This window comes from Pollachius pollachius, assembly GCF_949987615.1.
Source record: "Pollachius pollachius genome assembly, chromosome: 1".
Lineage (NCBI taxonomy): Eukaryota > Metazoa > Chordata > Actinopteri > Gadiformes > Gadidae > Pollachius > Pollachius pollachius.
The window spans coordinates 20,548,849-20,571,184 of NC_136934.1; the positions used below are offsets into that span (position 1 = coordinate 20,548,849).

Sequence of the window (22,336 nt, forward strand, 5' to 3'; positions counted from 1 at the left end):
CAGCCCCCTCCACCTCTCCACCCCTTCATTTCTTTCGATCTTCTGTTCATCCATCATCTCTGCCGGGTGAGATGGAGGGGGGGGGGAGAGAGTCCTTCAAGGACGAGGGTCTGCTCAGCGCTGAGGCTCACTCAGGAGACTGAAGATCACCTCAGTCCAGGAGGGATCCCCCCTGAGGGGACTCTGTGAAAGGAAGATGGGGAAGAGAGCAGGGGATATTCTATGCCGTAATACAGTTAAAGCTAGCTTAATGTCACGCTGTCACCTTCAGTTATTCTGCCCTGTGATCTCCCGCTGGATGCTAAGGAGCAGATAATGTGCCCACAGATCTGCAAAGATCCTTTGTCTTTGATGTAGCAGTGGGCTGCGGTAGGCCCCCCTTTCATGATCCGAGCAGGGTGTGCTTGTTGTGGGAGGCCAAGGGGCAGTCGGGATGGACCAGTCACCCCCACACCTTCTCCTGGCTGTTACACAACGCTCTGATCTCACTGACGAGTCTGCAGTTATATGGGAACAGATGTTTCCTCCACCGCTTTGATATGATTATTATTTATTGACATTAGTATTCAGTAACAATCTGCTCATTCTAGAGAGCTGTGCTCTTTGTGAAGAACATCAAATACAATTCTGTTATTTAACCACCTCGTGCGGTTGTTTCTGTTATGATATTCACGGCGTTCACTGCGTTCGTTTGAGGAGGAGGATTAGTGTTACAGAGATCTGAGGATACCTATTCATGCGTGGATAATAATTAACACACGCAGTCATGTTTTGTAGCCAAGGGCTCAAAAGGATTTTCTCTAAAATCAAAAGCTAATGAGCAGCATGAACGAGGCCTTGAACGTTGAGATTGGTGGAAGAAAACGGCTGCTTACACACTTTGTCGGATGCTAAAGTTGATCCAATGCAAAAATTATGATTATGATGCTGACTTTGGCTTGAGGGACATATTTCATACAAGATCCTTAGCCCGCCATCATTTTAAGATGGCATATGGGTCATCTCAAACCGCTTACCCTTTAATTGTACTGCTATCTTTAATTTGCCTCACTAGGCTAGGAAATTACTTTTTATGCTAAGGACTTTGAAGAAAGCTTATAAAGCTTTTGAGCAAAATTGCCTTGCCTAGCTGAAAATACCAATATTTTTTGCGTTAATACATGGCGTACATTAATACTTGGCATCCATGATAAGAGACATTGATGACATGTATAAAAAAAATATAACATCTCGGTTGTGCTGTAGCAGTCTTCTTAAAAATGCATTCCTTGGTAACAACAGACAAGGCCTTCCTGCTGATAATCTCAGGTTCTGACCGGTCCTGACAGTTCCTGACCGGTCCTACTTCTCTGACATTGCGGCTCGCCGTGACAACAGAGCACATTATTAAAAGGCTTTAAATACCAATACCAGGACGCAGAACGGCCGGGAGAGTGAGCGCCCTGCCACGGACCTTTCTGCTCCTCCAGTAAGCACGCCAGCGCTGCGTTTTAATCTGCTCTCGTGGCCCCGAGATTGTCAATTACCAGGGCATGTAAGAGGTCTGGATCCCCCCTACCTCCAACCTCCACGTGCCCCCATGAGAGAGCTGGAGCCACGAGGACATGTGACCTCTCCTTCTAACGATGCCAGATCCAGCCCTCGGATCAGTGGATGGGTGGGGGGAGTGGGGGCCGTCGCTAGTCGTGGTGGTTCTGAGTGACAGGGTGGGAAATGTGGGCGATGGCTGCCTTTGAAGGTGCGTTCACACTTAAGGTGAAGCTAATCTTTTGTCTTGCTTTGGCGTTGACGCAAGGTAACCCATCGTTTTGAGGTTGGTTAACCACCAACGCTTGAGGTTTGCGCGAGTAACACAAATCGCTAATTAACCTGTTTTTTCGCTGGGTTAAAGGTAATTTTACACCAGCCGCGTAGTGAATAAAAGATGAGATAAAAAACTCAGACAAAATTGTCGCTTCAAAACTGATTACGTCAGCCGCCACACGAATATGCGGGAATCTCTAAAAAGAATCGCACCCGTGAAAAATGACAGATAGACTATACAACCTAGCCTTTTGAAGAATTTCTTAGCTCCGTCCTTTCACCAGAATATTCTGTGTATTTAGAGGAATTTAACTTTTTAATCCTAGTGTTAAACAGAAGAGCAAATGGCAGTTTGTGGATGAAGTGAATTATGATTAGTGGGTGTGCATTCTGTAATACATTCATGTTTTGGAACCATTCGTTTTTGAGGTAGTTTCCCTGTTCGATTACTAAAAGATGGCATCACTCTTTTGGAGAAGTTTGTATCCAAAACGAAACCGCAACTGCATACCTTCATTTTATCAAAAGCAACCTATACTCACGTACCGCAGTGCAAGTAAACCATGGCTTGTAGGGTCGATTGCTATCTAGGTGAATAATCAATACATAAATTATGTGATCATATAACAGCTAGCGATAATTATAGGTTTATAAAAGTAGTTTACAACTATGGCATCAGTAAGAGACTGCATTGAGAAACATAAACAGGCTGTTACTTCCGCCATGTCCTACAACATACTCTTTAACCATGGTGACCATGACAAAGATACCAGATTGTTATTGGTTTAACTGAGTTATCCGCTGGCTAGAGCGTAAATAATTTATCTTGATGTAAATTAAATGAATGTTGCTTTTTTGCAATACTTAAATCACTTTGTAAGTGTACAGACTCATTGAGCTCCATGATTTGCAATTATTTTATTAATGTATAATTGCAACAAATAATTGCTGTTATTCATTGCAATTATATGTTGCAAATATTCGCTGTTCAATATAAAAGGAACTGAAGACAGCCTTGGCTAGCAGCCCGGGGTAAAGCATCCGTCTGTGGTAAGGGGGGGTGGGGGGTGGAGTGTGAAGGGGAAGTGGGGAGTAGGAGGCAGTGAAGAGGCAGGGAGGGGGATGACGTGACAAGGAGATAAGAGAGCGAGGGTTGTGATGACACCCACAGGGTAAAGGACGGGTCTGGAAAAATACACGCATCATCCTCTCTCTCGAAACTGTCTCCATGTTGGCCAGAGAAATAACGTCTCCCTTGAGTATCCTTTCATTATCTTGCACATTATTGATTTATTATTTGATTATCGCCCTTGTAAGGATTTGAACTTGGTCGGTATCGTGGGGGAGAGTGTGTTAGTTGAAGTCGCTGCGGGGACGTGCTCTCTTGAAAGTCTTCCCCCGGGGAAAAGGAGGGGTTGATCTAACCGAGACACGCTAACTGCTCTCGTTGGATGATGGCTGGTTGCAGATGAACTTTTGTGAAATTGATAAAAAATTTCATCATCTATAAAATATCTTGAAATAAGAACATCGTTTTAAGGTTGAGTTCTTAAATCTTACGATTTTTAGTTGTGTAACAGCAGTAGAAACTGAGCCTGCACAGATTCATGCTACGAACTGTTTCTGAAACATGGCAGTGTACTGTTATTTAATTGGTGACCTGCAAGAACTTAAGGTTAAGAAATTAACCAAGGTTTTCTGATATATGAGTGAGGTATCTCACTATGGGACACGCCCCTCGCGCTTGTCCCCCAGAAGCAATTTTACATTACGCCAGTCGTGACTGGCCAACAGATGTGACGTCTGCCTGCAGGGGAGGGACTCCCTCCTACTACATAAGTCCCGTCGTCACGTCATCTCTTCAGTCTATAGGCAAAAACACCTCTTCCTCGCTCCGGGCAAGGAGGGTGGTCTGGTGAGATACCTCACTCATATATCAGAAAACCTTGGTTAATTTCTTAACCTTAAGTTTTCTTTCAATATTCGCTCGGTATCTCACTATTGGATATAGTAACTCCCGTATTGCCAAAGAAGTACCAGTGCAAACCTATCAAACAGGCATGTTCACTGATCCAACGCTCAAGACTGTGTGAGACAGATTAGGCGCAGTAACATCCAACCTGTAGAATCTAGCGAAAGTGTGAGGCGTCGCCCAGCTGGCAGCCGCACATATCTCTTCCACTGAGACCCCCTGAAACAGTGCCCAGGATGCGGACATGCCGCGAGTCGAATGTGCGCGCAGGCCGATAAGGGGTTCCAAACCCATGCTATTATAAGCCATGGCTATAGCCTCTACGATCCAGTGTGATAAACGCTGCTTCGAGAGAGGCTTCCCCAGGTGTGACGTAGCACATGATACAAACAGCTGCTCCGATTTCCTGAATCCAGCCGTCCTATCAACATAGACGCGTAAAGCCCGCACCGGGCAGAGCGCATTCAGCCGCTCCTGCTCCTGGGAGGAGAAAGGAGGAGAATGGAAAGCCAACAGCTCAATAGGGCGGTATGACACCGCCGAGTCAAATACCTTGGGAACAAACGCAGGATTTGGCTTTAATAGAACCTTTGAGTTCCCCCTCAAAAACTGCATACATGTCGGACTAACCGACAGCGCATGGATTTCACTCGTGCGCTTAGCCGAGGCCAACGCGAGCAACAAAGCCGTTTTAAATGAGAGCGTCTTAAGCTCTACCTGTTGTAAGGGCTCAAACGGTGGGCGTGACAGTGCATCAAGCACCGTAGATAAATCCCACGGAGCAGCCAAGCTCCGCGACACCGGCCGAAGACGGGGTGCACCTTTCATAAACCGGCAAACGATCGGGTGCTGACCTGCCGTTCTGTCCCCAAAACCTATGTGACAAGCCGATATTGCGGCTAAGTACACTTTGACCGTGGAGAAAGCCCTGCCTTTATCCAGCAAGTCCTGTAGAAATGTCAGAATAACAGGCACGGGACTCTGGAAAGCTATTTCCCCAGCTTTCGCGCACCACTCCTCGAACGCACGCCATTTTCCGTCATATGCGTAACGCGTAGAGGAAGCCCTGGCGCCCTGGATAGTCGTAATGACATTCCAAGGGAGTCCATCCGTCGTTAGGTTCATCCTTTCACGGGCCAGGCCCACAGAGCCATGCGTTCCGGATGAGGATGGAAGATTTCCCCATGCGCTTGCGTCAGGAGATCCCTGCGTAAAGGCAGAGGCCAAGGCTGGCTGCACAGCAACTGGACTATTTCCGCCAACCAATATTTTCCCGGCCAACGGGGGGCTATAAGGATCAGCGCATGACCCTTCTCTCGCACTCTGGCGAGAGTAGGAATGATCAGTTCTAATGGGGGAAAAGCGTACAGGAGGACGCGAGGCCACTCGTATGCCAAAGCATCCAGCCCCATCGGGGCGCTCCGACCGGTCAGGGAATAGAACAGAGGGCACTGAGTGTTCTCCTCTGATGCAAAGAGATCGACCCCTGCTCGACCGTATCCCTCCCATATCTGGTTCACGACCACGTTGTGGAGTTTCCAGTCCTTGTAGCGAGGGTCGCCCCTGGACATCAAATCTGCTCCCCAGTTCCGCGCGCCCGGTACGTGCGTTGCTCTCAGCGACGACAGGTGGGCGTCGCCCCACATGGTCAGTCTGTGTGCCAACGTGTGCATTTGAGGGGAGCGTAGCCCCCCCTGACGGTTTATATACGCCACCACCGTGGTGTTGTCCGTCCTGACTAGAACATGTTGCCCTCTCAGAAAGGGAAGAAAATGTTCCAGCGCCAGTGACACCGCCTGAAGCTCCAGGCAGTTTATGTGAACAAACTGCATATGTGAGCTCCACGTGCCATTCACTGTTCTGCCCTCGTAGACAGCTCCCCAGCCCGCCCGGGAGGCATCCGTCGAAAGTACCTTCCTTGCCAGGATAGTTCCCATGGTAACGCCTGTAGTCAGAAAGGACGCGCGTCCCCAAGGGCGCAGCGCCAAGACGCACGCCATGGAGATCAAAACTGGGCGATGTGGGACTACTCAAGTGGGACTACTACCAGCGCCGACGCCATCAGACCCAAAAGTCTGAGGCACGTTCTGAACTTCAACATCGTCCCCCTGCGAAAAAGTGCCAGACAAGCCTGAAAGGCTTCCACTCTCTCCGCGGATAGACGTGCTTTGAACGTCACTGAATTGAGGCACAGGCCTATGAACGTTATGCTTTGAGTGGGGACCAAAACACTCTTTTTCACGTTTATTGTGAAACCCAGGGACATTAGGTGCGATATGAGCACGCTGGTTTGCGCCTGAGCCTCCTGGGATGACTGTGTGGCTAGAAGCCAGTCGTCTATGTACGTTGCTAAACGCATTCCCTTCAACCGGAGGGGCGCGATAGCAGCCTCCGTGCACTTCACAAACACCCGTGGACTTAACGAAAGGCCGAACGGGAGAACCAAATACTCGTATGTTACGTCCTGGAAGGCGAACCTGAGATATTTCCTGTGAGGAGGATAAATGGGGATATGGAAATAAGCGTCCCTCAGATCTATGCTCGTGAACCAGCCTCCCGGGCGCACGAAGCATATGAGAGCGGCGTGTGTCAGCATCCTGAAACTGTACTGTCTCATGTATCTGTTGAGAGCGCGTAAATCTAATATCGGCCGGAGGTCCCCTCCCTTCTTTGGGACTAGAAAGTACCTCGAGTAAAAACCGCTTTGGTTTTTCTCCGGTGGCACGATCTGAATAGCCCGTTTGTTTTTTAGAGAGGTGATTTCCTCCTGTAAAACACGAGCTTTCTCTCCACGGGCCTGCGACTGCAGTATCCCGTTGAAACAGGGAGGAGTGGACGCAAAGTGGAGCCTGTAGCCGGTGGTTACAGTTTTTATAACCCAATCTGACGCACCACATGCACGCCACTGTTGAGCCCGACCAGACAGCGGCCCCAGCGTCGCTGGTCCCGCTGTCGTGCCGGGCAGAACGGGCATGGTGGGCTGCGCACCGGCGCTTGTGCCCACCAGGCACCGTTTTATTACATTCTGTTCCTTTTTTATGTTTATCATTTTTTTCATTTTTAATGAACAATGATTTGGGGAAGGGGGACACATGTGTGATGTTGGGCACTGGCGTGTGCTTATACATACGCATGCGTCTGCGAGACACTGCTGCCGCTCCACCGAGCTCTCCGCAGGTCCGACCCTCCTCTCCTTCGCGCCGTGAACTGTGAAGGCTGAACGGCCTTCTGCACGCCTTTTGCAGGGCTTGGAACACGCCCTCTGTAACCCTTTCTGGAACCGGGTTTGGAACAGAACATCTAGGGGGGCAGGCGACGGCGTCTGGCCGGGCCCGCCATACCCCCCTGGCCACAGCGCCGCAGGTAGCGCGCCGTTTCTTCACGGCTCCCTGAGTAGCCGAAGGGGCCGCACGGCCACCTGGCGCCGCCCCTGGCGCCGCCCCGGGCGCGGGTGGTTTCCTCGCCCACGCGCCACTGTGCTCCGGCGGCTTGTTCTGGCCCCGGCCGGCACCGTGGGTTGAGTGGGGCTGACGCTTCTGGATGCGGTAAGCCGGCGGAGGAGCGCGGGGCTGGGTGAACACCTGGCCGGGTGCGTTGGCGGGGAAAGGCGCTCTTCTGGGAAGACACAGACGCAGCGCCTCACCCTCCCTCTTTTTCTCCTCCCAGCGTTTTAGCATGACGTCATACGCTGGGCCAAACAGGCCCTTCGGGTCCACAGGCACGTCGAGGAGTTGGGTTTTTTCCCGCTGAGAGAGACTGGACAGGTTCAGCCACCTTGCTCTCTCCTGCGCGACCATCAGCGCCATGGCCCTTCCGGACGCTTGGACAGCGCTCCTGTGAAGGCGTAGGCACAGGTCCGTCACCACGCACAATTCATCCCAGAGGGCTGGGGTTGGTGACGATGACATGTCGACCTCCAGCTCAGCCTGGTAGGCCAGCAGCAACGACGATGCGTTGAGGGCCCTCACCGTCGTGGCCATCGCCTTGTAGCCCTTCTCGGTCATTAAGACTGGAAGGAGTCGGCTCTGGACGGCAGTGTAGGGCTCGCCGAAGTCATGGCGGACTTCTGCGTGGGGTGGAGGTGCGACGCCAGCAGTGGTTCAACCGGAGGCAGGTGGGAGAACCCCTTTTCCTCCATACCGGCCCAATCCAACCCTTATCCACCCTGGACAGGGATCTTGGCTGAGAGAGGCTTGCTCCAAGACCGAGTCGCTTCATCCAGGCACTCGGGAAAGGCCGGAAGTAGCAGGCTGGTCGAGGTCTTCGCCTTTGGGAGTCGCTTGCCCTCGTAGCGAGATGTGGCGGTCTCCACCGGGGGCTCAGGCCACTCGATGTTCAGCCTCGCAACCGCCCTCTTGCAGGCCTCGTGGAGGTCCATGCTGACGGCCGGGTTCAGGGAGCTGGTGCACGCGCCGCCGACCACCATAGGCGACGCGGTGCGGGGGGAAAAAGAATCATCATCCTCGTCAGAGCCGAGGCTAATAGATTCCTCCCCCGACTCGGAGTAACCGCCCTCGGCCTCGTCAGGCCCTGCCAGCAGGCTAGCCTCGATAGCGTCGGGTTGAGTCAACTCCAGCGGGTGGGAAGCGTCGGTGAGGTCCACCTCCGATCCCCAGCTGGCGCCCATGGGGGCGGCGAGCCCCAGGGAACCTCCCGCTAGCTCCGGTAGTGGTGGGTCGGTTACCCCCATTACCGGATCTTCTGCGAAGAGCTTCGCCTGCTTATTCAGCCGGCGTTTGCGGGTTTTATTAGTAAACCGCGCGCAATGCTCGCAGGTGGTCGGGAATGCAAGGGCAGCCTTGGCATGTTCCAGCCCAAGGCAGCGAATGCAGGCGGTGTGGCTATCCGCTCCCGACATCTTGGATTGCAGCTAGTGTGGGTACTAGCAGCTAGTACGGATAGTAGCAGCTACTGTTTGGTGACAGTCTAGCTTTGTTTTGCCTCACAGAGGTCAGTTGCAGCGATGTAGGCTAGCGTTCGGTGACCGAGGGGTTAGCTCGCTCTGGGAACAGTATGCTAAGCCGTCCACAACTTCTGTCCGAGAGTTGCTTCTAGGAGCGAGAAGAGGTTAAAGACTGAAGAGATGACGTGACGACGGGACTTATGTAGTAGGAGGGAGTCCCTCCCCTGCAGGCAGACATCACATCTGTTGGCCAGTCACGACTGGCGTAATGTAAAATTGCTTCTGGGGGACAAGCGCGAGGGGCGTGTCCCATAGTGAGATACCGAGCGAATATTGAAAGAAAACACAAGAGGGTCGTTCCTGACATCGTCTCGGACATACCGATAACAGTAGGCTGGCAGAGGCAGGTAGGAGTCAAACATAGTGCCGAAGTTGGCAAACCAACCTGGTTCACAGCGCCACCTCCTGCATCGGAGGGTGGAGACACGCAGGTGAACTCGGGTATGAGGGAACATTACTACCGTGAAAATTGATTGGCAGGGGAGCGGAGAGGGAATTGTACTCTGGCACAACTTGAAACAGCCCTAAGATATACTCAACAAATGATTGAAAATAAAGGGTTACTTGATTAGTTATTATCATTTTAATATTAATTCAAGTAATATAATATGATATAAACTATCCCCGGCTCAGAACAAATTTAACTGATAATATTTTACAGTGGTCACAGGTATTATTTTACAGGTATAATAGGTTATTTTTGCCGTCTGTCAATCAAAGACGTGTTTAAATCAGGGTGGCCAACTCTCACACTTCTGGCGTGTGACACACGCCCTCAGCCGCAGCCTTATGCTCTCAGCCACAGCCTCACTCTCTCAGCCTCTCTCTCTCTGCCTATGCCTCCCTCTCTCTGCCTCTCTCTCTCTGCCTAAGCCTCCCTCTCTCTGCCTCTCTCTCTCAGCCTCTCTCTCTCTGCCTAAGCCTCCCTCTCTTAGCCTCTCTCTCTCAGCCTCTCTCTCTCTGCCTAAGCCTCCCTCTCTCTGCCTAAGCCTTCCTCTCTCAGCCTCCCTCAATCAGCCTAAGCCTCCCATTATTATGTTATTTATGAAAGCACATTCAACCACTATCATGAATTGTTTTGTTTGTCACTTTCTCAGGTGTTTTGTTTTTCATTCTGCCTGACGATTGCTTGTGGACATTTCATTGGTTTCAGAAAGTCCAGCCATTCATTTCTGCTTGGCTGTTTTCATCAGCATTGGCTCCACAGTGATTCCCTCCTAAAAAAACATTTAGCCGCTGGATCTGTTTATAAGAAGATCTGGGTTTGTGTCATTGTACACTATTGTGACTGTATGTGTCATGTATGTGTCAATACACTATTACTGACTATGCAACAGAGTCGTCATAACATCCTGGACTTGACACCACATCTTCTCTCTCTTACTCTTTTCTCCCTGACGACGCCGATCCAGCATCTAAACGTTGACTACAGTGTTAACCACATCTCCTTAGGAATGGTCATGTCCTTTAAGGAACTAATGTGCTATTGCTTGTTATGCTAGTAGTCATATCTGCAGCAGTGGAAATGTAAGACGGACGGATCAGTATGTTACATTTTTGCGTTGTTGAAATAAAAAAAACTATACCTTTTTACACTTTGGATGATTAGTTGCTTCGCAACGGTCATAGCTGTGCACTTAAAAGAGCTCATCTGCCTGACATCCCTTTTCCAGGGCTTTCTCCCAGGCCCAGAGCAGGAAGTCACAGCATCATGTGGTGCATGCTCCGCCATTAACCTTTTGCTCAAGTCCAGAGGAAACAGTGTGTCAGAGAGAGGGTGAGGAAGTGAGGGAGTGGGAGAGAGAGAGACAGACACAGTCCCCAATACCGATGAGATTGAACCAGGCAGAGCTGTGCCGGGTCTGGGCCGGCCTCCTGTGTGTCGTCTGGGGCTTGGGCCCCCGCTGTCGCCCCCCGGCACCACCATGCATCACACTCAGCCTGCAAACCTGCAGGCCACCGCACCGCAGTCAAGGCAAGGACAGCTGGATGACACGATGGAGGGAAAGACGAGGGTTTGGGGGGAGCCGTAAATGTTGTTGCATGAGGTGAACAGGAAATGGACACCCGCTTAGTTTCCTGACAGGAAGTACAGAGTCGATTAAAACATAGCGGGCCTAGCGACATTTCACAGGAGCCAATATACACTCTCACAGACACACACACACAAAAACACACTCAGGCATGCAGGAACACACACACAGAAACACACACGTAGCAGTAGATCACAGTGGAGGACAGTGAGTGTGCTGAAAGGATGTAGCCTTTGCTTTGGTTTATAAAGATTTAGCATTACTTTTGGTTCTTATGTTGTGAACCTTTCGTCTGTACATGTTGCATTCTTTTTTTTGTGTAAAAATCTCAACCAATCAAACAATGTTGCCCTCATAGTACACTTATATTTACCTTTGAAGTGCTCATATCATCTTTTATTTGGATACACGTTGGCCCCTGGTGGAATGGTACAGAATACAGTTCAAACAAGAGGAGGATCCAAAAGCCCTCAGAGACCAATTGCGTCTGCTGAACTTACTGTACCACACTTGTACTTGAAACGTTTCCACCGCACTCGCTGAGCTGGACTCCCCTGACACTCTGGTTCACAACCAACAATTAGCCTCCAAATAAGAAACACGGCACCTAGCCTGCCTCCCAACAGGAGGCAACCGGGGGAGATGAGGCAGCTGTGAGCGCTTTGATACGTACCAAGCACCCCGCAACTGCGCTAACTAGAGCTACAGGTCAGGTGACTGTAGCCTGTAGCGAGGGATCTTCTTTGTCCACCCTGACCAGCTGAAATACCCGCCGCCAGTGTGTTACCTTCATTTTCTTCGAAATTTCTTAAAACTACTCAAATGAAAAAGGTAAAAGATTCGGATCATTCTTTTTTATTATAGTTGTGTATTTTACTATAGAGAATATAGTATATTTTATATCGTCAACAACACAAGTGATCCTCAATGTCATTTTCTGGTTATTATCACAGATTCCACTAGTTTGTAGTCCCTGTAACCTTTGAGTCTAACATATCAGTGACCCAGCAACATCCTAAAGATGAGGCCAGATGGTCTCTGACGGCTCCCGGTCACTGATGATGAGTACCTGCTGAGGGTTGGCAGCGTGCCTCTGAACACGCTCTGAGTACAGACTGAGTCTGCACACTGGTTACCTGCAGAACTTTAAACAAGAACGCGCCAGATGGGGCCTTTCATCAACCCACATAAACACTGTCTGCCGTCTACTTCAGGGGGAGTCAATGTTTTCGTCTGCACACCATCGAAGTTCAACGTTTTGCTGAATGCAAATCTACAAGAAAACGTGTGTGTGTGTGTGTTTGTATGTGGTTTTGGGTATACGTCGGTCCATAGCCTGCTTGTGTGCAGGCATCTTTGTATGTGTGTGCATACGTGTGTGTGTGTGTGTGTGTGTGTTTGTGCTACTCTGTGTGGTTGTTTGTGTTTGTGTATTTGTGCTACTGGGAGGGAGTCGTCCAACACTTCCAAGAATAAAGGAGCTTCTTGAGGACTGCAGCAGCCCTCTAAGGTCAGGCTGCTGCTGCTGCAGTTGGGGCTCTGATGCCAACAATGGTGGGTTTCAATCAAGAGGGGTTGGGGGGGTTCACCAGGTGCATGTAGACCATTTTCTTTATTTTACCCATCGGCGTCGTGCACATGCTCGCGCGCCCCCCATATAACCTCTATCACATTCCCCAAGCCTTCCTCCCCCACCGCTGAATGAGGTGGGGGAGGAGGGAGCAGGCAAGGAGAGGGAGGCAGAGCCTGGAGGTCCCTGGCTGACATGGAGACGGGGGGAGGGGGGGTGATGAGACTGTTCTGATATCCTCCGACTGCGGTTCCATCAGGATAGATCTGTATTAAAAATGATCCACTACATTTATTTACAACACATTTGGAGATTAGACACCATCAGATCATTCCTCATCGGGACGATGGATCCATGAGGTATACCGGGAGACGATACCCCTTTGATGGTGTCTAGACACTGAGGGTGGGGTGGCCCTGAAGGACACCATCTCTTTCTCCGTAGACAGATGGAGCTTAGTCCCGGATCAAGGAGTTGGAGGAGGGCTGCAACGAGTCTCAATGAAAACAGACGAGCATGGCGACAAGCATGAATGAGAGAAGATGATGCACACACTGCATCGTGCCCCGCGATTGTACCTGCATGAGGTCCTGATTGGTTGAGAGAGATGAAGGGTAGGGGCCTGCGATGACAGCAGCATGGGAGTTGAATCGAGTCACGACCGCAGCCCAGAAACAGCATCCAGATACGTGACACTGACATGTCCTTCTCCCTCTCTCCCTCCATCCCTCTCTCCCTCCCTCTCTCCCTCTCTCCCTCTCTCCCCCACCACCCTCCCCCAGGCACCATGCGTCCGGTGCAGAGGAACTTCTATGAGCCGTCGTCGGCGCCGGGCAAGGGCGTGGTGTGGGAGTGGGAGAACGACAGCGGGTCCTGGACGCCGTACGACATGGAGATCTGCGTGACCATCCAGAACGCCTACGAGAAGCAGCACCCCTGGCTGGACCTGACCTCGCTGGGCTTCGGCTACCTCATCGACTTCAGCAGCATGGTGCAGACCAACCGCCAGAGCCAGCGCGAGCGGCGGCTGCGGCGGCGCATGGACCTGGCCCACCCGCTTATCATGGGCTCCATCCCCAAGTCCCAGTCCTGGCCCGTGGGCGCCAGCTCGGGCCAGCCCTGCTCCTGCCAGCAGTGCATCCTGGTCAACAGCACCCGGGTCGCCTCCAACGCCATCCTGGCCTCGCAGCGCCGCAAGCTGCGCGGGGCCGGCGGGGGGCCGGCGGGCAATGCCGGGGGGCCGGCGGCCGGCGGCCTTGCCCTGACGACGGTGCGGCAGAGCAACACCTTCGCCGGGACCTCGCTGTGGTCGCCGTCCGGCGGCTTGAACTGCAACAACGTTAACATCAGCATGGGAGGAGGAGGTGGAGGAGGAGGAGGTGGAGGAGGAGGTGGAGGAGGAGGAGGTGGAGGAGGAGGTGGAGGAGGAGGAGGAGGTGGAGGAGGTGGCCGTTCCAAAGCAGAGCAGGCGCAGTCCACCCTGTCGCGGGCGAATTTCCCGTGCAACCCTGTGATGCCTGGGCTCACCCCCGCCCACGGACACCACGCCCTGACGGTCAACGGGCAGAACAACCTGAACCGCCCGGGCACCCAGCGGGTCCCCGGGGGGGCCGCCAGAGGAGCCATCCCACCAGGGTAACACGGGGTTACACAGGGATTCTAGTCTGAAATAGCTCTTTAGCACTCGTTGGGCGACTGTGAGAAAGAGCCGATTCCCAGGTCTTCTCCCCTCGCTCAACTAAGCCTCGCTCTCAATATGTCTGGCCTATTTCGTCCTCGGTCTTTGTTTCCCTCTTTCCATTTTGTCTTTTTGTGTTTTCCTTCTTTGTCTCCGCTGAGCGCTTATTCACGTCTCTTTACTGCGATGATCAACGTATTCTCTGCATTAAGAGCTTTCAGCCTGGCTAGTCCCGGCCACTGTCCCCTACGCATGATCCACTGCTCGGGAACTTCCACCCTTCTCCTTGATAACAGGCTTATGTTGACCCCAATACCCGTGAAGCAGTGCAGCTCTTCTCCTGCTCTCTGGTGCCGTTCACATTTATTTAATTTATTATTTCGAACCAATTCATTAGCGACGGGATTTCATTTCCAGCTCTAAACGCTGGGTCATGTTGAGCCAAGTCCACGTTTGGATTTGCTTCATTCAGAAGCAGAACTTTTCTCCGAGACGCAGTACTTTGTGTGTTTGTTGACGAAGGGTTGGGTGGGTTGGATAGTTGTGTAGTTCAGACTCCACCAGAGAGTTCCTGCAGGTTGCATTGAGAGTGTGGTTTATGTGTAGGGCTGAGAGTGTGATGGGAGGGAGTGTGTTTAGGGCTGAGAGTGTGATGGGAGGGAGTGTGTGTAGGGCTGAGAGGCTGATGGGAGGGAGTGTGTTTAGGGCTGAGAGTGTGATGGGAGGGAGTGTGTGTAGGGCTGAGAGTGTGATGCGAGGGAGTGTGTGTAGTGTGTGAGGCTCTGACTGAGGGGATGAAGCCGATTGGCTGCTGTGCCGCTCCGCAGGGGAGGGATGAATAATGGATCAAGGCAGAATGGGGGCTTGAGCGGCGCGTCCTGGGAATGATCCAAACCCTGAGAATAGAGAAGAAGACAACGCTGTAACCGATAGCACCGTGACTACTATCACTGCTGCCTCTAGCGCCACATCCGCCACTACCATGGGTACGACCACTACCAGCCCCATCATCATGACCTCAACCACCATCGTTACCATGACTATGACCACTACCATGACTTTTACCACTAGCAACCCATCGTCATGAACTCGACCCCCATCGTTACCATGACTACGACTACAACCAGCCAATCATCAAGACCTCCATCACCGTCTTTACCATGACTACAACCACTACCAGCCCATCATCATGACCTCCACCACTATCGTTACCATGACTATGACCAATGCCATGACTACGACCACGACCACCCCCATCATCATGACCTCCACCCCTGTCACTACCATGACGACGAACACTATGACCACTATCAGCCCCTTCATCATTACCTCCAAACCCATTGCGACCGGGATCTGTTTAGTATTTCTCCGCACGTTGCTCATGGGCGACGAGTCGGTGGTTTACCCGCAGCGTTCTCCTTGTCATCTCCGCTGGCCTAGTTCCGCGCGGCCGTGATGAAACGCAGGCCGCGACCTTGTTTCGTCCAGGTAGCAACAGGCGTGTGTTATTTGTGCTGACATTGGCGGATGCGATGGATGCAACCTGTGTTTGTGTGTGCGCAGGAGTTATTTGTGTGTGTGCCCCTGTGTTTTTGTGTGGTGCGACAATGAAAGACGCAGACAAAGAGCTTTAGAAAACAGTCCCTGAGCGGCAGAGAGTCAGAGGAGCAGACGACCACAGTGTAGTAAACCTCTGATTCTGAGAGCGATCCTCTGTTAGAAGCGGGCTGGTGCCGTGTGCCGTGTGGCGGGGGCTCGGCTGTGGGGGGGGGGGGGGGGGGGAAGGGGGCTCTGTCGAGAGGGAGGGAGGAGAGGGAGGGAGCAAGGAGAAGTGAACGATTGGTAGAGACGTGGCAGATGGAAGGAGGGGGCGTGGGGGAGGAGGGCGATGATGTTTGTTCCCAGGCGAGTGGCTTGTATTCACAAGAAGAGTGCGGTTAGACGACAGAGAGACAGGCACGGCGAAAAGAAACCTCATGCTTTCGAAACACCAACTCCCTCGCACATGGTCACGAGTGCACACACACACACACACACACACACACACACAGGCACAGGCACACAAAGCACACAAAACCAAACACACACAGAACAACAGAACCCACACAGCCCTCTTCAGATCTCGTTTCCACACACCTCACTGCTCACCTTGTGCTGTGTATACAGAATGTTTAAGAAGCCTATTTGTGGCACCAACGCAGAGGTTACATAAACACTCTGATGAAATTGATTGAAATTCTATTAATTAGTAAGTAGCAATGCAATTGGAATAGAAAAAAATGCAATGCCTGTATTACGCATGTGAACAGTATTTAATTTAAATGTCACAATATAACGTTGACGAGTCAGGACTCAAAAGGTATACATATTAATCATTTGGCATTGTATCTTTACTCGAAAAGAAAAGGCCATATTTTGAGGAATATGTTTAGCATGAACATGCTCTGTTCTCACTGCACCTTCAAACAAAAATCTACTGCTGTAAATATTACTGGTGGCCCCATCTGCTGGTGTGGGCCCACACAAACAGTACAGCCATACTTTGTTAAAATGTAAATAACAAATCTAGATGTAAACAAAAAAAAACAAAGATCTATCTCCGAGCCACCATGTCGTTTTTGAACATCAATTTTTTATTGAGGATAACTGTTTAATTTGTTGTTGCCGAGTCAGCTCTTTGACCTGTGGCCAGAGGGCTTTCATAAGTTGGGCATTTCTAAACCAAACCGATGCAATGGTGAAGTTATCTGAATCATTTAGTCGGGTTTGAGGGCAGCTCCAGTGTGCTGTTGAGTCCATTAGCAACCTGCTTTAATATCCCCTATAAGGGCCGCCATGCATTCATTCCTCCCTCTCCCCCCCCTCTCTCTTTCTCACCCACACTCTCCATCTCGCTCTGTATCCCCCTCTTGCTCTACATAACCACACATTCATTTATGATTAAAGCACTGCTGGGTAACCATACGCACCCACGCAGCTCTCTCCCTCTCTCTCCTTCCTCCCTCTCTCTCTCTCTCTCTCTCTCTCTCTCTCTCTCTCTCTCTCTCTGTGTCCCTCTCTCTCTCTTTCTCTCTCTCCTCATTTCCTTTTCTTCTACGGTGATCGACAGAAATGTTGCTCTGCTCTCTGCGTTAAAGTAGCCTTCTCTGTTTGAGGAGGATGTGTGTGTAAGTTGAATGGCGGTCTGATCAAGTCCTCTAAGGTGGATTTAAAATCCCTCTGAAGGATTAAAGAGACTGAGTGGCTGAAGTTTGACAGAAATAAATCGAGCTTTCAGGGATACATCATCCTGAGGAATGTTGCCATAAACTAAAGGTCCCGTTTAGGCAAGAAGTAGTTTTCCCTCGGTCTAGGTTGGCTCCGTTCTGACGTTTCTGTGGCCCTCGCCTCGAGTGGTCCTTCTGAAAGGGAGGTGGAGAGTTGAGGAGGTGGAAGGGGAGGAGAAGGAGGGGGTCAAAAGAGAGTGATGAAGAGTACGCGAGTCTGGGGGAGCATGAGTGATGGGAGCTGGCAGGGTGAGAGGAACGCAGGGCGGACGGGATCCAAGTCTGGCTCACTAAACTCACATCTGAGGAGAACACACACTGCTCGGACAAAACGACCAGGGAAAGGCTCTTTTAGAGCAAAAGCTTGGTCATGCATAGCAGCGCGGTCAAGCAACTTTTCTCTGAATTCTTTGATTTGAATTAAGGAGAGAGAGAGAGAGAGAGAGAGAGAGAGAGAGAGAGAGCAAGTCAGACAATGAGAAGTACTTATACCAGAGTTGGGCTTTGTACTTTGCAGTTGGGTCGTCTGTAGGTCTTTGGCATGGAGGGAGAGGTGTGTGTGTGTGTGTGTGTGTGTGTGTGTGTGTGTGTGTGTGTGTCTGTTCGTGTGTCTGTTTTCTGAGTGGGGCGGGTCAGGGTCCCAAAGCTTAGCTGTGTAAAAGAGGGAGGGAAGAGGTAGAGAGACATTGCCTGCAGACCTGGAGGAGTTGGCTAGTTCTGCACTGCCCTCGACAGCGCAGGGCTGCGTAGTAGATGCTAATCTCATGTATCGCCGTACAGACACAGGCATGAATGGAGGGGTCCTGCCTGAATGTACTCCTCTGTTTTGACGTTGCTTGGGAGAAAAGCAGTGCCTCAACTCTTTTTCTTCGCTCTTTCAACGTTTTTGAATGGAATGAAAAAGACGCTACTTGTAATAAGTATCGCAGCCTGGATGTTTTGATCAAATTTAAATAACGTAACGCAAAACCTGTTCACAAATAGCACCAAAGATGAAAGCCATCTTAATTAATGCTGTGTTTTACAGCCGTAGCAACATAGTTAGTGTGTGCAAGTAAGCGCATGTGTGTGCGTGTGAACCCACAAATTGTGGGCATGATAAAAACATTGTTGTTTAAGACAGAACTCTCTTAGATCATGATGAGTAAATCATGATTTATTCATATGAAATCATCCTTAGTCTCTCGCCTGCCTCGGGAAACAGTTCAATCAGTAGAGCACATGTCGTATCAATGCTCTGAAGGCCATCAAGCACAGAATCTACAGAAAGACATGTAAAAGAAAAAAATGAACTACAACAATCCTAGAATTAAAATATGAATGATTGAAATGGTAAAATAATAACAGGGGTAACATGATGTGCTTTAGACGCTCTGTTAGAGTTTCCATCAGGTTCTGGCTGCGCTGCGCACACACACACACACACACACACACTTCCTCTAACGCTGATAGGGGGACCCCAGCTGCGTTAGAGGAAATGTGTGTGTGCGTGTGTGTGTGAACTCCTTGGCCGTGTGCCTCCTCTCCTGGGGGATACGTGCTCGTCACTCCCGGTGCCGTCCCGGGTCGAGGTGTGTGAGGGCGTTCTGCCCCACCATCCTGTTCCCTTCCCAGATGCTTGAGATGTTGCTACCTACATTCGAGAGTTCTGTCTGGGTTTTGGACGTTCACTCTATCATGCCCCATCACCTGTCGTTCAACCAAGGGATAGTGTCCATATTCAGGAACTTTTATTTCACATGCATTGTGGTGATAGGTTGGCTCAATAACAAGGTGTGTTTGTAAATATGTTTATCTTTTTATCTAAATATGTCAGAAGGCCATGCAGAAATACTAACTGCTTTTCTTTACTCTCTGCAGTGTCCCAGCCCTCCCAGTGAAGAATCTGACAGGCTCTGGACCAGTCCACCCAGCGCTGGCAGGTGAGACCCCCCCCTGAAGGCTGGACACACACTGTCCTGTTTCTGGTGGTCAGGGCAGAGACCCCCCCCCTGAACGCTACACACACACTGTCCTGGTTCTGGTTCAGAATCAGTACAACGACTTCATAAACTTGATGACATTCTGCTCCTCTCCTTATCATAAGCTATAGTTCATTGATGGTGCTTTTTTCTTTCTAAAATTATAATTTTGAGGTTCTAGAGGTTCCCGTATAAACATTCAGAATAGAAAAGATCCCTTGCAACAAATACAAACCACAAGCTAGGCCCTACCTAGTATTCATAATATACATTTTCTTTCTATTCTGTTGTCTATATGTGCGTATATCTGTGCGTGTGTCCATGTTTGCATCTGTTAACGTGTGTGTAATGCATGGTGTGTGTTTGTGTGTGTGTGTGTTTGTGCGCTTCATGCTGTATGTGTGTGTGTGTGTGTGTGTGTGTGTGTGTGTGTGTGCTTCATGCTGTGTATGTGTGTGTGTGTGTGTGTGTGTGTGTGTATGTGTGTGTGTGTGTGCTTCATGCTGTGTGTGTGTGTGTGTGTGTGTGTGTGTGTGTGTGCTTCATGCTGTGTATGTGCGTGTGTGTGTGTGTGTGCTTCATGCTGTGTGTGTGTGTGTTCTCCAGGTATGACCGGCATCCTGCTGTGCGCAGCCGGCCTGCCGGTGTGTCTGACCCGGGCCCCCAAGCCCGTCTTGCACCCCCCCCCCATCAACAAGGGGGACATGAGGCCGGTCCCGGGGGTGAACGGGACCCGACGCAAGACCAAGAAGAAGCACCTCCGCAGGGGTATGACCAGCCCGGGACGGCGGGGGGGGAGTGTGTGTGTTTGTGTGTGTGTGTGTGCGTGTGTGTGTGTGTGTGTGTGTGTGTGTGTGTGTGTGTGTGTGTGTGTGTGTGTGTGTTGATGATTTACATAATATATACGATATTTCTTTGATGGCCTGCTGTTACATCCTTCTGTGTCATCAGGCAAAAATCCAGAGGATGTGGTCAGGAGATACACAGAGAAGATTAAAGTAGTGCCTGATGAGGTAGGGAACACACACACACACACATGCACACACACTGGGCGGGCCCTTCATTGTCTTAAGATGAATTATTTGAAAACCTGTTAACATTCTTCAATTCAGTTTTGCAAAATCGTGAACTTTCAAGACACATTATATGAAGAATGCTTCATTCCAGAATTCGACAAAAAATTATGTAGCAATAGAAATAAACTTCTAAGCGCTAAGGTTTTTTATGCATTGTTTTTTCATGGTCACTTCATGATTCGGTTCTGTATGGCTTATCTGGCTGTCAAGTTCTGCAACGCAAACATCTTAATGTCTATTGACTTTGATCATTCCTGGCTATGTATTGGGCATTAATTATCATTATGGCCATACTGTGCATTATGCAGATTACAGATCGTATCACGCCCAAGAAGCTGTTTCCCACGTCAACAAACACCCTAAGTGTGTTTGCTGATGAGCGCTATACTGCTGACACTACCCCTCTTTATAGTTATGACTCATTCTCACCATATCTTTAGTCTTCAGATAATAATGGCACATTGTACATTTCAGATGAATCTGCATTTATCTGTAATTCTTTGTTGGTACAAATAATCAGAGCATTAAATGAGACATTTGAATTTAAATACAAACTATATAAGGGAACAAAAATGTACTTCCTCATTGTTCCTGACCCATGAACTTGAAACGTGTGCTCTTGTAGAAGTATTTGTGTTTTCTCTTCTTAATCATTTTTGCATTTTTATCATTCATCATTTTCTGAATAGTATTTGCAAGGAAAAAAAAATTCTAATCCGTTTTCTTTAATCTAAACTATTGATCATCAAAAAATACTTCATGATCCATAATACAGAGGTATTGGCAATAGTAGGAACCAGTACATTTCAAGTCAAACCATCCCTTTAAAGGACTACAACGAAAAATGGGTACCTTAGTGTTTGCATGTCTCACCCAGGTTCAGACAAGTCGTCTCAGCCTTAACTCCTCGTTGAGCGTCCAGAAGGGAGTTGGTTGGGTAATCAGATCTATTTAGGGAGCTGTGATTATCAGGCTACCTTCGATGCGCCACTGACAAGCACATCTCTGCAGACTACCCAGCTAGAGCAGTGATCCTGTAAAATCAGTGCTGGAAATAGGGCAAAGTTAGCAGTGTATTGGTAGACAAACTGCAATTTAGTTGTGTTTGACTGACCCAGGTTTTGTATAAGCAGCTATTTTGAACTCATTGGAGATCTTTTGAAATTTTGTAATTCCATGTGCATTCCCCACAGCTAGGCTACCGTAACTCTGCAAGTCAATGGAAGCATATGCTAACCTAGTGAAACTTTTTGATTGCAATAAATGTATCTTAAAATGTTCGCACACACACACACACACACACACTAGCTGTACAGCTGTGTGTGAGGTAGTTGTTTCTAAAGAGATCGTTGGGTAATCGAGTGTCTGTTCACAGGACTGTACCATCTGCATGGAGAGGCTGGTGATGTCATCGGGCTACGAGGGGGTCCTGCATCAGAAGGGCATCAAGCCCGAGCTGGTGGGCAAGCTTGGCAAGTGCGGCCACATGTACCATCTGCTGTGCCTGGTGGCCATGTACAACAACGGCAACAAGGTGCGCAAGACTCCTGTTGTCACCAGCAGATACTGCACCTTCTCCACCGTCGACTCACACTAGAACCAAATACACAATCCTCATTCTAACACTGAGTAAAAAAAGTCAGTTTGCCTTTTCAGAAGGGCCATCCACAACTTTCTTTGTCAAAGTCAGATTGATTGGTTGATTGACGAGTTGACTCCCAATCGATCAAGCCTGCTACTCCAAGAACCAGAAACTCAACTATTCTAGCAAACAAAATGGCTGTGATTTCAGTGTTGTTTTTTTCTTTAATAATATATAATTATAATTATATATATATATATATATATATATATATTATATCTTATGTTACATCTATATATAAATTGTTTCTATCATATTTATATATATTTAAATTATGTATTTCATATATTTATGTATTAATTACACATGTATAATTTATATATTATGTATATTACATACATACATTACATACATACATTACATACAATACAT

General features: G+C 49.5%; 1 protein-coding gene across 1 annotated transcript in view; it reads left to right on the forward strand.

Moving 5' to 3' along the window:
• The window catches only part of dtx1 (deltex 1, E3 ubiquitin ligase), a 42,104-nt gene that overhangs the window by 13,635 nt on the left and 6,133 nt on the right, over positions 1–22,336 (forward strand). The window contains exons 4-9 of the mRNA XM_079754506.1: positions 13,124–13,705; positions 13,793–13,976; positions 19,146–19,207; positions 19,853–20,014; positions 20,198–20,259; positions 21,698–21,856. Of these exons, the coding sequence (XP_079610632.1) occupies positions 13,124–13,705; positions 13,793–13,976; positions 19,146–19,207; positions 19,853–20,014; positions 20,198–20,259; positions 21,698–21,856 (1,211 nt within the window). The remainder of the gene's footprint in view (positions 1–13,123; positions 13,706–13,792; positions 13,977–19,145; positions 19,208–19,852; positions 20,015–20,197; positions 20,260–21,697; positions 21,857–22,336) is intronic.